This window comes from Seriola dumerili, unplaced genomic scaffold (assembly GCF_002260705.1).
Source record: "Seriola dumerili isolate Sdu_G_001 unplaced genomic scaffold, Sdu_1.0 BDQW01000088.1, whole genome shotgun sequence".
In the NCBI taxonomy this organism is placed as follows: Eukaryota; Metazoa; Chordata; class Actinopteri; order Carangiformes; family Carangidae; genus Seriola; species Seriola dumerili.
The window spans coordinates 11057608-11073459 of record NW_019174343.1 but is presented as its reverse complement, the minus strand read 5'-3'; the positions used below and the strand labels follow the sequence as shown (position 1 = coordinate 11073459).

Below are 15852 nucleotides of genomic sequence, written 5' to 3'. Positions count from 1 at the left end.
CATTTGCCTTCAGTATTAAAGCACAATAATGATCCATGGTAGAAAACGAGTGAAGTTCCCTCAATAATAACATTGACGCAAATACAGACAGAAGTTTTTGAATAAAACCCGGTTTCTTAGTATATTTATAGTTATTTTTTAAGTAGCCACCATTCCAACCATCACACAGGCTCGCCTATGTTCTTTTAATTTGAAAGCTACAACCGGAAACAGACTGCACTTTGTTTATCTTAACGCTCCCTGAGGAGGTGCCCGTTCCTGCAAAGTTTTGGAAATGTTTGGTGGAGTAGCGACGGTGATTATGGACCCTGTATTCGTGTATAAATATTTGAAACGGCGTCTGTAGTTTCTTCTCTAATATTAACATACGACTAAGATGTTGTTGTTCGACAGAGACGCTGCTGCGGTTAATATTTCTCAAGAAAAAGCTGTAGAAATGTTTTCACCGCGGCGGATTTTAACAACATCCAGACAAAATGCAGCCAGTTAGCTAGCGGCTCTCCTTTGTGAGAGCGGCACACCAACTTACTGATGCTTCATGTACACTTTAACGCGGCTAGGGTCACGATACTGTCGTGTATATTGAATATCCAAGCGTCATGTTTGTTCCCCCCTTTATATTCCCGCCGGTGTCATGATGTGACCCGGCGTGAAACGCGGCGTGCCGGTGTGTGGGAGCACAGTGCAGGATGTCAGCCTTGTTGTAACGGTACATCTCAGGACACATCATGGTACACAACCTCACCACCTCCTCCTTTCCCGGAGATACAGGAGGTGAGTATAGTGGTAAAAATCAGTACTCTTTCCATGTCATTAGCACAGAACTAGTGTAACTTTAGTCCCCAGTCTCTCCTCCCCAAAGTGTAGTCTCTGTAGTAGATAAGTTCCTACAGCTACACATCCCATTTCCCAGTTCTGGTGTGTATCCTGAAAATTGCACAGAGATGATCTTATTTTGTCGTAACCTTATTTTCGAAACCAATACATAGACACTGCCACATACATTGTGTAATCAGATGTTTTAGTGTTGTAGAGGTACCCTTGTAAGTCCTGTAGGATGCCACTGGATAAAGCTATTTAAGGTTATTTTTCGATCGTAAACATATTAAATGTGTAATGATTGCCTTCTTTTTCCACTGTCAGAGATTCTCCAGTATCCATGTAATGCAACATGACCCTGGTGGGAGAACAGCAGAGCTGATACTGTTAAGGATGGATGGTTTGTTTTTGTTGTTTGTTCTATGTGAAAAGGAGTTTAATAATTGTACATATATATAACTAATTGATGGCTGAATACTGTCTGGTTATGCACCTCTGACAATGCTGTGTACCAACAGATGATCTCAAGATAGATACAGTTCCTGTTTATTTATTTATTGCCAGTTTCAGCCTCAGTTATTGTACTTTACTGAGGCAGGTCAAACACCCTATTACATCTGACAAGTACAATGGAAATCAAAGGGCCCATGGTGTTTTCTGCAGAGGCCTCCCTGTCTTCTTCAGCTCCGGCTGGTCCATGGGGGCACTCCTTGTACTCATCATTTACCTACATGTCAAACATTGTGCACCCCCGGGTCCGCAGAAGCACACTCACCAGATTCAACCCAGGCCACATTCTGCCTCAGGTGGGTGTCTACGTTATTACTAAAACATTCTTAAGATTGAAATTTTAAGAATGATTAGTTAAAGGAATATGATGTTGGAAATAACTAACTATACAATGCTGTTAATGTTTTTGCAGGTTCAGAGTGTGGCACCTCCGTCTGCATTTGGGGTCAAATTTCACAAGTGTGCACAGGTACATCCACATATTGTTTGAATACAGCTCATTTTACCTATATGCATTTAATTCCAAATATATATATGTTGTACCCAACCATCTTTAGTCTGTAAACAAACATGAAGAATTAACCGTCCAGTGATTAATTCTCCTCTTCAATCACATGGTCACCAGGTGAAGCGTGACACTGATCCCCCTCAGCTGACATTCTTCCTGCTGATTCACAACATGGGCCCAGTCGGCGGTACCAACCTGTCTCAGGTGGCTATCCGGGACTCCCTTTCTGGAATAATCCCACTAAAAACTGAAGGCAGGATGGTGGAAAGAGGCTACCAGACATTTGCCATTGATTCACTGTCTGGTAGGTCTGGGAATGTCAATGTTTAAAAAAAAAAAAAAGAAGATGGTTTTTAACCCAAACAAGTCTGGTTTGAACTATTGTTGAGTTTTTTTCAATTAGCTGTACCCTAATAATAGCATGTTATTGTATTTCATTCTTCAGCTGGCTCTCAGATTATTGTCAATTATACTGCTGACATAAGGAGTCATAAGAGTGAAGTCCTGGACCTTCCAGCTTTTCTCACCTTCTCTAATGCCTCACAGGTATTTTCTGTAACCCCATTTTCCCTCTTTTTTAACTTGAAAAGCAGCTTCTTGAATTGACAACTCTGTAAAAAACAAAATAATACCTGTTTTTAATTTCACAGCACAAATATTTAGCAAAATAAGAATTTTCTTTCTCATTACCTTAAGTTTTGTTTTCTTGACTCCACAGAATGATGTCAGTATGTTTGGTCCGCTAACAGCTAATCTAACACTGAGGGTGAACTCCACTGACAGGGTAAGTTGAGGGCACATACATTATACCTGTACTGTTCCTCTACTGGAAACACACCTGCACCTGTAAGCATCACATGTTTGTTGTTTTCAGTTTGTGATTTGTCATATTCACAGAACAAATTTAATATGAATTCTGATGTCTTTGTTCATTATTTTAGATCTATCCTAACCACGGTGTCCATTTTGCTGGATTTGTTGCTGGGTTCTTTGTCACTTTGGTGCTGCTGTTGCTTGGGTTTCTGGCCATGAACCTGATAGGCCTCAGAACCAGGCTGAGCCTTCTTCAGCAAAGGGTATTGCATACATTAAAAATCGATGTGCTTTGTTCTAGTTAATCGTAATGACAGACTTATCGAACATCATACATTTGTTATTGTGTATCGTTATAAAGGTGTTTTTATAAAAGAGAGGGTGAGAACTGCTTTCTCTAATTAATACCAACCTATTTTGCGAGTTGATTTAGTTCAGGTACATGTTACTATACTCTACGTATATTTTCTTGGCTCAGAGAAAAAGAAAGGATTCAGACCCAGAGTATGCAGACTGCAACATGAGTGAGACAGTTAAAGATGAGGCAACATTTGAAGACAAGATGGTGGACATCATGGTGCTCGAGGATCCCCAGAACATGTACCAGGCTTTGGAGAAGTGAGTAGACCAGTCAAGAGGGAGTTAGATTTTTTTCTATTAGGTTTGATGTCCTTTAATGGAGCAAAAATGACCAAAGGGAGAAATTAGCAAATGTGTAAATGCATTAATGTGTATTCTGAACCATAAACCACAACAGTTTACTCTGGTTTGCATTTTATCCCCATAAGCCTTGAAATGTCTACACTGCTGCGCGCCACCAACAACCTGGAGGCCACCCGCATTCAGATCTACAAGGATGTGATATCCTCCCTGCTGGGCGGCCTAAGGTCCCGGGGCCAGGCCAGCACCCAGGCCCAGCAGAGGCTCCTCAGTGTGCTCCACGGACAGCTGCTAGGCATGGAGGGGCGGCTGAAGGAGGAGCGCGGGGCCCGCATGGCTGCCCTGGCTGGCCAGTGTAACCTGGAGACTCGGGAAGAAATGGAAGCAGAGCACCGCAGGGAAGCAGCTGAGAAAGCCCAGGCCGAGCTGCTGTGCCAACATGCAGACCAACAGGTAACAGTAATGAGTAATTTGTGGGACTAATTGCGTTGTGTATTTTTCTATGATCTCACTTGAACTTTTTGTAATGTTACTAGGAGCTCCTCCAGTGCAGTGTCCTCCTGGAGAAGCTGCACAAAATGAGCCAGAGTCAGCTCCAACGCATCCTGTTGGTCCGACATGAAGAAGCCTCAGCGAAGGTCCAGAGGCAGATAATCGAGTGGCGCCGGGTGGAGCTGCACAAGATCTTCTCTGAGGAGCTGGAGGAGGCCACCAGGATGGGCGAGTTGGAGAAGACCACAGCCAAGAGTCTTCAGCATGATTATTTTACCTGTCAGGTGGACAACCAGAGTTGATTTTCAAACTGTTGACACATGTATAACCATGACCATTTGAATGTCATTCTCTATTAATGCATTTGACATCTTTACCTTTTTAGTAATTTCCATTTGTGGTAAAACTAATCACTAATAATGTGATAATGTGACATTTTTTGTCCAGGATCAGCTAGAAGAGGTTCTGGATGTGGTCCTTGCCAATCAGCGCTATGTTCTGGCTGAACGGCATGCACAGAGGAAGTTCCTGGTGCACAGCCTCCACAGCCTCAACAGCCTGATTTCTGACACCTTCTCCAGCACCTCCAGCAACTTGGACAGCTGGTTCACGCACATCAGGAGGTTAGTAATCATTGTAGGATACACTCTGAGCTTCCAGAGCAATGTAAACATTGTTTCCACATCTTGATAATCTTAAATTTAAAGTGGTTCCATTTTTGAAGTGAAATATATAATACAAATATATATTTGACAACATCTTTAAAAAAAAAAAAAGAATGAATGCACTGTATCTTGAAAACATCAGTGTGTAAGTAATGATACCAACCTCAAAGTGAAACTCTCAAAATATGAGTGTCCATAGTTTCATTAAAAAAAAATAAATACAAGGAAAATACTTCTCTGGCATCTTTTTCTTTTTTACATTATATCTCACTTTGTTAACAATTTAATCTCACTAGTAGCCATAAACATGAACATAAGTAAGCTATACTAGAGCCACGTTTCAACCTGGCATGCTGTCTTCTTCTCCACCAGAGGGAGCACAGTGCCTGCAGAGCAGATAGACCAGCTGCAGGAGAAGGCCCAGAAAGAACTGGTGATGGTGAGGCAGAGACTGGATGAAGCACTGAGCCAAGAGAGAAGAGCCATGCGCTGTGGCCTGATTAAGAAGAGGAGGGAGCTCATCTCTGAAATGGTGAAGAGAACATGCGTAGTTAGGGTCTTATTTGAAACAACAATTAACTAACTAACTGCTATATACTTGTGTATTGATACTGCGAAACCTGTTGCTCATCTCAGTTCTTAGTTAATATAACACTGTTATTCAATCCTGTTCCTACCTATACCAGCTGAGGGTCCACAAGCAGAGACAGAAGGATCTGTCGGGCCTGTCCAAGAGTCTGGAGGGAAGGATAGAAGTAGCCCAGAACCTGCACTGTTGGCAGAACTTACTGACGGCTCACAGCTTGGAGCTAGCTGAGCTCATCAACAACCTGGATGAAGAGGCTACTGCTGATATCCGCAAGGTGCCACTTAAACAGTACACATTCATGACATAATCACTTAAAACCCACACACAAGTAAAGCATTGAGGTTGATTGATTGAGCTTGATCTACCTCTTTAGGTGACCATGCGTGTGATCCAAGGTGCCATAGCAGAGGTCAAAGCCATTCAGCCTTCTGCAACCCAGGCACTGCTGACATCCTTGCCTCCAGGGACGCAGCGCTCTCTGCTGCAGGTAGAACCAGAGCAAGGAGCAGGACAGGCCCAGGGACAAGGAGCGAGCGCTCTTCTGCAGGGCCAGGAGAGGCTCCACCAGGAAGGCAAGGCAGCTCTACGCACCCTGAGCTGCACCAGGGAGGCACTGAGGGAAGCCATGGAGAGAGAGCTGCAGGAGCAGAGGGAGATCAGGGAACACTACAGAGCTTTCTTTGGGTCAGTGATACTGTGTAATGACAAAAGTCTCATCAAATCTCATTTCAGGGAATTTCTACATGCCTTATTCCGCATTATTAGATGAAAGTGCTCCAACACAGCCATGTAAAGTCTCATGGTCAAACTGTTTATCCCTCATTCTTCGTTTTCCCTTTCTGTCCCAGGTGTTTGTGTTCGTCTCAGCTGACTCTGTCTGAAGATGACAGGCTGAGGATGAAACTGGAGTTCCAGAAGTGTCTGTCTGTGATGGACCGCTGCCTGGTGCTGCCCCACGCTGCCTCCAGAACCAAACTCCACACTTCCCTGGCATCTTGGAGAAAGGACAGTGAGAAACAGATGGTAAACATATAATCACACAATACTGAATTCAGGTTTTATTCTCTTAAAGCCCCAATATGTATAATTAGATACTTTCTGACTGTGGTGACAGAAAAGACACTTTCTCTTACCTTTTTCAGAGCTTTAGAAACTTCAGCTGCAAGTGCTCTGAATGGGAGACATTTATCAAATCATGCGTCATTTCATCATTGCACTTAACATGGTGCTGGGAAATAACCCCAGACGTTTGTGCATGCTTGTTTTATAATTAAGCCTTAGATCTTTTTCATTAAAAGCAGTTTGACAACCCAATTCGAGTCAGTATTCACCTAATGCTGTAAATTGTACATCTAACCTGGTGATTAATTAAAATATTAATGTTTACATTAATAATGGACTCCAAAGCAGTTAAAAAAAAGTAATGCAATTTTAATTGAACATGAACAACAATTTAGATATGCATCTCAAGAAACAATAGGTGAGTAATGAGCGTTACTATCGTATCCTGGTGCACCAGCTACAGTGTGTACCAGGAGGTACACACGGGTGCTTCTTCTATCGGCTTCTTCTTAAGCACATCTTATGTATGGATTTGCTTTTGTCGAGCTCTTCACTGTCTAGGTTATAAATACAAAATGCAACCACACATTTACCTTTAGACCTGTGCCTTCAGTGGAGTCTGCCATGTTTTTGTCTCTCGTGTGACCAGATCTGATTGTGTGAGAAGGGGGGTCACACAGAACTAACAGGGCTACAGCTTCACACAGGAGACTGTAAAACGCATATATTAAAAGATCAATTTAGATTTTATAAATTGGTAATGGATTATTCAATTAAAGATCAATTTGATCTGAGAATTAATTTTTTTTCAACCCATTCCTAGTCTTTAAACCCTACTTCTTTTACTTTGTTTAAATCTGCTCTTCATACAGTTATGAAGGTAATCCAGACAGGAACCCATGTGAATTAAACTACAGGAGATAATGGTGCATTTAATGTTTTCTCATGAATAAGAATTGGAGAATGGCAACCATCAGTGCAAACCACACTGTGATCAGCCTCAATTGTGTGGCCGCTGGATGAGTATTCAGAAATAATAAAGGGCTCCACAGAGCGGTTTCATTTGTAATCGCATCATAGTGCTGCGGTTGGAGTAATTTCCCAACCACCTTATGGATATTGTGGTTTATTTTGCAGACAAATATGCAGTCGAAGGGGAAAACCAGCAAGGCCAGACAGAAAACAGACACATCTGACCTGCTGCTTTTCCAGAAATGGCTTGAGGACAGGATCCAACTGTTTGAGAAGGAGAAGGAGATGGAGAGCAGTGTCATGAACAAGGTGAAGGAGAGGTGGCAAAGAGGACAGAGGAGCTGTTTTTTCGCTCCAATGACATAAACTGTCGGTCATTTTTTAAGTGCAGGGAGTGTTTTTAATTTGACAGCACTCATCTGTTCTAATTTTGGCAGGTGTTAGAGGAGATGCAGAGGGAGAGAGAGGATGATCTTCGCTCTCAGGCGGATAGCCTGGCGATTCAGATGGCTACCATCCACTACCAGAAGGCTGAGAGGAGGACCAAAGTGTTGGAGACCTCCAGAGCCATGCTCACCCTGCACGGCCTGCTCATTCAACAGCTCAGAGAGAGAAAGAGCCTGGAGAGACAAGACATGGCCCAGAGTATACAGAGCCACTGCTTGGTAGGCAAAGCTTTACTCATTGTTAACCCATGTGTTGTACCACTACATGGCTGGAAGGCTGTTCGTAGGCTTTTGAGACATATCATACAGTTCAAACCAGAGGTGTGGACTTGATTCACGCTCAGGTTTGATTCAAGAATTTAATTTAGTTGAAAATAATTATATTGAGCCTTTTGACTTGAAAATACTTAAAATTCTTAACACCAAAGCCCAAATATTTAAACCTATGTTATTTAAAAAGTGTGCCACAAATCGGTTTATTACCTCAATCAACTAACATTAGCAAGAGGACAATTAATTCCCCACATCCCCTTTTGCATCTACTGTAGAGACCCCTCCTTAGTTTTTCTGTACTGCAGGCAATGATCAAAACAGACGAGAGTGTTGTGGCTTCCCTCCCTGACTTGTGCTTTGATGTTCACCCGGAACAAGACGACAAGTAGTCTAAATCAGGTGGTTATGTGCCTCAGTCTGCTTACATTACAGCAGCAAAATAGTAAAGTAACATAATGTTAACATTACTCCCTTCATTGACAGTGAATGATTTCACCTGGGTTGCGATCCAGGTGGTGTGTTTTGAGCCTTGGCCCTAAACACAGTCAGTGCATCAAAGATTGATATGCGGCTGGGTAGACAGTTAGTAGTCTAATCTTGAAATCAATAAACAATCAGAAATGTCTAATGTTAGCTCGCTATCTGTTATTGATGGATTGTCAACAGTAGCCTAATGTCCCTGCTGCTCCTAAAAAACATTGATATACGTTGATGTTACTGTACACACACACACACACACACACACACACACACACACATAGAGAGAGTTGTTGATAATGTGAGTAATGAAGGGTAGTTTCATTTGGCATTTGTGTAGGGATGTTAGCAGTGATTGCGGTATTCAGATCCTTTACTTCTGCATAAATAAAAATATGCAAGTATAATCAGGACATGTATTTGAAGTGTTAGAAATATAAGTACTCAATGCAGAATAATGATCCCTGTCACTGTTAGAAATATATATTATGATTAGATTATTATTACTCATGCATTAATGTAAAAGTGGGATTTCACTGCTGTAGAAAGTGGAGCTCATTTTGAACTATTTTGCATATTTGTATGTATTTGTACTGCAACAAATGATCATTGTTGTTATTATTAAAATAACCTGCTAATTATTTACTCCATTAATTGATTGATTGTTTAGTTTGTAAAAATGCTGAAAATAGTGCGAAATGCCATTAAAATTGCCCAGAGCTCAAAGTGACACCTTAACATGACTTGATTTGTCCAACCAATGGTCCAAACCTCAAAATGATTAAAATACGTTAAAATTACTCAAATAATTAAAGGGATAATCAGCAAACAATGAACTTGCTCTAACTGAGAAATGTACATTTTATAAAATATTCATGATTTGTGTAAGTAGAAAATATAATTACCCTGCTGTTAAAATGGCATTATGTTCAAAGAGCGCTAATGACTTGTTTAGGACTCGAAACTCAAAGTTTTGGACTTCGGACTTGACTTGTGACTTTTAAACTAGACTTGAGACTTGGTCTCAACTCAAACTAATGTGTGATTTAATCTCCATCCTCATTTTTCCCCTGAGACATTAGCTTTCTCACTAAACTTTGTAGACTTTTTATGGGGATAATCTGACTCTTACTACAGGGCCTAGAGGAAGCAGAGCAACAGCTTCAGAAGGAGAGGACAGAGTTGGACAGCCTGGAGGTGTCTCAGGCCAGAGTCGAGTCAAATAAAGCATGCAGACAGGACTCTGATGACAGGGAGGAGGACAGTGAGGAAGGACGAGCGTTTCAGCTGCAGCAGGATTGCAGGATGACGTCTATCCTCCAGGAGGCTCTCTACAAGTGTGATCAGGTCATTGCACTGTTGGCTGAGAGGTGAGCTGTCGTGTCAGTGCTACCTCAGAGGTAATGAGGAATTTTGTGGGTTGACGCAGGCCATTAAATTTTAGTGTTGAAACTCTGGTATTTTCAGGTTGCAAGAAATGACAGCCAAGAATCAAGTCATGGAAGATTTAAAAGAACAAATGGAGCTCAAGAGACTTTATGCAAACTGCGACCAGGTCAGGCTGTATTCAAAGCTTTTTTTTCCCCAGTAATATCTTGAATACAAACATAGTGATGGCATGGAAAAATGGAGGGGAATTCCTCACTTCTGTGTGCATGCCTGTGGAAGTAGAGGAAATCTGTGGCTCCATGCCTTTCTCTTCATTCCAGGATCTGGAGTTTGCATCTCACTTGGTGAAGCAGAGTCAGGTGTCTGCAGAGGTTCTCCTGGAGGCCCTGCGTCTCCTCCTCCCCACCCTGCCTGAAAGCGAACTCCTTTCCATCACTGACGCACTCTGCCCCAAACAGCACCCTGTTTCATCGTCGGCAGAACAGGAACAGACGGGGTAAGAGCCAGGTTCAGGATTTATTCTCTGGCAAACATTCTTGTAAAAGTGTAATTTACATAGTGTGGGGTCACAGTAGGGAAATGTGCGCTAGTCCAGTATCCAAATATTGCTCTTTTACTTAAAATGGGGCAGATGGGATATAATTTGTTTAGTTAACATTATTATCTGTTTGGCTCTTCTAACTGGCAAAACAAGTCTTAAGCTTGGTTCCCAAATAATATGCATGAGCCACCAGAAGCTTTTGTATGCAATAGTCCTCTGCTTCATGTTCTCTTTTTCTTTTTTCCCTCTTTTTTTTTATTGGAAAAAAAACAATAAAACAACTTGAATACAGTGAAAAGGTTTGTGCCCCGAGTGTGCAGCCAGAGTCTCAACAATTCAAATTCTGTGCTTTTAAGAATGTAGTTTTCTAAGTGAAGTCACTGATTAAATACATTTCCACAGCAGCTGGCTGAAGCACAGCCTTCTCCAGGCATTGTCTTCAATTTAAATAACAAATATTGTCTGAACACAAGGGCCATTTCCCTGAGCCAAGATGGAGAGGTAAATGATTTTACTCATCATTTAATTTCCCTTTCTTCCTGATACTCTGGAACACTCGCGTCTTGCCCCTGCTGAGTTTGGATTAGTTTGCTGATGAATAATGTCTCATGCATGAAGTCTCTTTGGATCTGAGCCGTCTGGCCAAAGGACAAGGGAATGAAAATGCTCAGTTTGGAAGAATATGCAAGACATGTGTTTTCCTTTTTCTTTTTCAGCACTATTGTTTCTGCTTATTTTTGTTTGCGGAGTAGCATTTACCCATTCTTTAAGACTCTCAAATGACTGTATGGCTATAAATGAAGTGATCTCTGACAACACAAAGACATGTCAGACAGCACTTTATGTGAATGGCTCAACTGAAAGAGAAAATACACGGTCACAGAAACCGAAAGGAGACAGAAAATTGACCACGTACCTGCACTGAACAGGCTGCATTGTGAAAGTGGTATATGTAAGTTGCTGTTTATTTTTTTACTTATTTGAACTGAATTTTTGAAAAATGCAAACATGCGGCCATTTCTGCCTGTTTGTGGACAAAAATCAACCTGGTCTTATTAGTGTACTTTGCTAATTTGGACACAAAAGTGAATATATCAAGTTTGAGTTATATCAAAAAACATCCATCTTCAAACTTTCCATCGCTTCTTTCATCCACTGCTGTTCTTTGCCATGCTGCTCCATCGTATTCATTTTGTCCTGGTTTGTTGCCTCCCAATTTGATCAGTCACTTTACTTCGTCTAAAATGTATAGGTGAGTGTGCGCAGAAGTAGTGCGTGTTGTATTTCATCCATGTGTAGCTAATCAAACATCGGGAGCTCCTGAAATACCCTGAATGCAATGCAATCACACATATTACCAAGCCCTGATGACTAAAATTACTTTGACTTTTGTGCTCACTGTGCTCAGTAGACTGGTACTGTGTGTTACAGGTACTAAAAAGCATAAGCATGTCATATGAACCAAATGGTGCATATGATTGACTGTTACTCTCCACTATCCATTGAACATGCTTTTTAAGCAACACACGGTTCTACAGTTTGTAGGCAATCTTAAATATTAACATTTATCTCACTAAAATAATTACCTTGTGTGAATTTGAAGTCGTCAGTATTTTTGAATTAATTTGACAACTCAAAATGCAGCACTCTATTAATGCAAGATAAATGTGTTTAACTTTCTTTGACTTTAATGAAAAACGTGTGATAGCTAGGGGATCACTGTCCATTTTTTTTTTTTAATCAAACCTTTTTTAATCAAAGCTAGCATTGTGTGCATAGACTGTATCACAGTTACCAGCCTCATAATATGTTCATGACTTTATGACCAGGTGTGCTCTGGGGTGTAATCGACTTCTTCCTGTCAGACTGAGGGAAGACGTGGTGCATAAAAATATGCGAAATATGCCGAGCTGCACTGTGGACAGAGAGAGGTAAGCTCAACACATTTCTGTATTTTGCTACCAGCTGCCATACAGTGGCTTGATGGTGAGACTAATTTGTAGTTCACTGGTCACCAAGTATCATAGACAGATCCGTTTATTGAAGTGAAATAAGCCTGTCATCAGAGGAGTTACATGGCTGGGCAGCAGTGACCACATGCATGAGGCAACCCTCTATTCCCACTAACAACAGCTCCTTTGTCCTCCAAATCCCACAGAGTCCAGGAAAAGAGGCAGAGTCTGATGGAAAAACTGCTCCCCAGATCCCGTCTTCTGCTTCCAAGAGATGTTGAACCACGGCTGCCTGAAGAGAAAGGAAGGGAGGACAGTTTCACCAAAGCACAACAGCCTATTTATAAATCAACCGTAGCTGAAGACACGGTAATACAGCATCAGAGTGACTCTGCAGAAGGAAAGGTTGGGGCCACAGTGAATGAAACATTGCACAGCTGTTCAGGGGATTACATGACTTCAGCCTCTGCCAGCTCTGCACCGGGCAGCCCTGCAGCTGGAGGAAGGTTGTTTGTGTTTCGCGATCCACCTGAATCATGTGACAGTGTGTCTGTCCCCAAGAGAAAAAGGAAGAGGAATTTCCTCAATCTGAAGAAAGGCTCAGTGGCCCCAGCAAACCTATCTTGAGATTTACAGACTTTGTGTTTTGCAAGGTTTTTTTATGATGAAGATGATGATACTAAAATACAAAATAAACCAGTAGTTTCGCTGTGTAGCAAAAAAATAGCACATTTTCTTGTATGTAGCATCTGGCTTTATTTTTGAGTAAAGGCAGCTGACTTTAACTGTTTCCAGTTATTTCTTCTCATGACTTCAGATTGTTAATAGGCAGAATGATTTACAAGGTTATACATAAGTGGTTGACTCACTGGTTATTCTTCTTCCTCGCTCATGTCTTTAACTGGCATCTTTTACATAGTGGAAAAGTCCTCAGAGCTACAGGCTCAGATCTTATAGGCTACACGTCACCTTTCAGTTTACTGGGAAAAGAAGAGACTAAAAATAAACCCTTCTGTTCTTAAACATCCATGCCAAAACTGCAGGTATTGGTTCATTGCTTTGATGGTTTGAGGTGAGGATTGTACACCTCCCTACACTCAAGATACACAACTATGTTTTAAAAAAAAAATCCAAATCCAACAGTTAAAATTGATAAGAAAAAAAAAAGTATTTTTACTTTGCCAAACTAGCCTGGACTCCAACTTTATGAACATCGTAACTCCCCCTGAATTATGCCTTGTTTCTTTTGACATGTACAGTGTTTGACTCCCATCGGTAATTCATAGCTGACATAAATATCCCGCTTGTAGCCGCAGAACTGGCTTGTGAATGTGGGGGGAAAGCTGCACAAAGTTTGGCTGTTATCAGCAGCAGAAGATCAGTCATCCCTGGCATTTGGAGCTCGCATGAACAGATTTTCTCTTCAAAACACAGCAGACCCCAGATGTTTTCCTCATACTTGCTGCGCGTCCACGTCATCGTCCATGTTTTTTTTTTTCTACGCCATCCTTAAAACTGCAGCAAGTCCTCCTCTTTACTATTTGAAACAGCGTTGGTTGTACAAGCAGCTGGAGGCAAATACCGATCAGCGGCAGCGCAGTGTTACATCCCGACATGAGGCTGGGACTGGCCACTGTGGTGTGTTTCTTCAGCTTTGTGTGGTTGTCGGAGTGCGCGCCTCCGACCTGCTACTCCAGAGCGCTCGGCCTGAGCAAAGAAGTCATGGCTCTGCTGGATAAAATACACACTTATCACCGCACGGTAAGCACTATGACGATGATTGCATAGTCACATTGTGCAGACAAGGCTGTGTATGACTGGTGCTCAGTGCTGTGTATTCTAATGATGATCTTTGACGTTGCAGAAAACGTGCGCTCTGATCTTCCCTACCATCTTCCTTGACGTGCATGTAAGTTGAAAACAATGGAGTAATGCATGGCATATGGGGACACAGGGGTGCAGGAAGTGGTTTTAGGGGGGTTTCCATGAAATTAGGATAACCACGTTCAAAGTTAGATATTAAACGCAAAGGGAGTTGATTTATTAATTCAGTTCAAACTTGATAAAATAAATGTTAATCAGGATAGTTTTTTATGTCTTTGATCAAATCTTATCTGTTGGGGATTAATGACTTGTTTGTATGATGAATGTCTGTGAAATGAGAATATGAGGTACAAAAAAATGAGTTTACTTGACTACATGAGTGTAATCTGTACAGCAAAATCTTTGATAATCTGAAAACAAGAATTCACCAGAATATTTACGACTACTGTCAAGTTGACACTGGGATTAATTTTGAAAGTCCCCCCCCCCCTCTCTAGAACTCATGTGTCACCACCAAGCTCCGTGACTTTCTCTACGTGGTGCTGAACCATCCCGACCAGCACTGCAGAGAGCGTCCCAGAATAGTGCTGCTCAAACGTAAAATCCAAAACTTGTACTCCATCATCACCAGAATTTGTTATCGGGTGAGAAGATCTCAAAAGTCTGCAGTTTTTTCAATGTCAACGTTCTTGTTTTCATGCATGAGTGACTTGACCACATGTCTTTGTTTTTCTTTGGCAGGACCTGGTGTTTTTCACAGATGACTGTGAGGCCATTGATACTGGCCACACCAGACCTCACTATGCAGAGGACAGGCTTCAGCTTCTGCAAGAGGACAGATGAGCAACACACAGAGCAGACTAGACATACACTGGTCTATCATATTCATAAAAACACATATCAGCAATATGTAGGAATGCAGCTACAAATACATGTATAATATGTACCACAGCCAATACTGTGTATTAGATGCATCATATGGCAGGCCACACAGTGCTGTTACATACCTTACCTAGTTGGCTCTGTGTTAGCTGCAGACTCATGTTAGTGGACATGTGTGGTTACATTACAGCAAGGAGGGCAGAACTTTCCACAGGAAATTTGCTGAATGCCAACCATGCCGATGAAAACCTTGAAATAATAAAGCAATAAGAGATGCTTGTGAGCCGGGCTTTAACCGCTGCTTACTTAGCAGGGCTGATCAAAGCTCTGTGTGTCATTAAGACAAATATGTTGTGTTGCTATAACCCTTGGTCGGACTAATGTGTCTTAAAGGAGCACTATACAGCATTTTGTAAACATGAGTTGAACATGGTGGTTAAAAACGTTATGTAAGAAATATATGTCATAAGCATTTCCTCGGTTGTACAGTATGTTCCCTCAGAAAACTCTCACATAGGAGTGTTTTTACTTGTCGCTGCTGCTTAGAGTGAAGCTCAGTAAAACTCATATTTTTATGGCCTTAAACACATGCATATGAACTAATAGAACCCCCCCCCATGTCATAGACATTATTAGAATCTTGTGCCATTATGTATACTTAATGATAATCTCTATACAGTATGTCTTATATTATTAATAAAACTCCTCTTAATGTATGTAGGTCTATGTGTTTTTATTTAGTTGTTGATTTATTCTCTAAAATAATTTTTAAGTTTCTGCCAGTATGAACTCTTATTGTCAGTCCTGGACTAAAATACAACTGTATTTCAAGTAACCATTGTTTAAGTCACAGTACAAAAGCATTTCCTCCAAAAAAAACAACTACTGGTGGTTATGTTTGGAATATGTGATTGATGAACTGTGAGCGAACAATGTTGCTTTGCGTAGATCATGGTTTCCACTTTCTTTTACATTTCG

General features: G+C 41.3%; 2 protein-coding genes across 2 annotated transcripts; both read left to right on the top strand.

Annotated features, from left to right (window-relative positions):
* The first annotated feature begins 1448 nt into the window (after window positions 1-1448).
* Window positions 1449-12938, top strand: evc2 (EvC ciliary complex subunit 2). Its single transcript, XM_022745356.1, has 21 exons — window positions 1449-1625; window positions 1742-1798; window positions 1955-2141; window positions 2283-2383; window positions 2556-2621; window positions 2779-2913; window positions 3129-3268; window positions 3439-3763; window positions 3847-4086; window positions 4250-4425; window positions 4840-4999; window positions 5154-5330; window positions 5430-5740; window positions 5905-6079; window positions 7256-7399; window positions 7528-7755; window positions 9424-9656; window positions 9754-9841; window positions 9996-10171; window positions 12046-12147; window positions 12375-12938. Exons 1-21 carry the CDS (start codon window positions 1449-1451, stop codon window positions 12793-12795), a joined length of 3819 nt encoding a protein of 1272 aa, XP_022601077.1. The 3' UTR covers window positions 12796-12938.
* Window positions 12939-13473: 535 nt separating this feature from the next.
* Window positions 13474-15571, top strand: cytl1 (cytokine like 1). Its single transcript, XM_022745453.1, has 4 exons — window positions 13474-13929; window positions 14033-14077; window positions 14490-14636; window positions 14734-15571. Exons 1-4 carry the CDS (start codon window positions 13783-13785, stop codon window positions 14833-14835), a joined length of 441 nt encoding a protein of 146 aa, XP_022601174.1. The 5' UTR covers window positions 13474-13782; the 3' UTR covers window positions 14836-15571.
* Window positions 15572-15852: the final 281 nt, after the last annotated feature.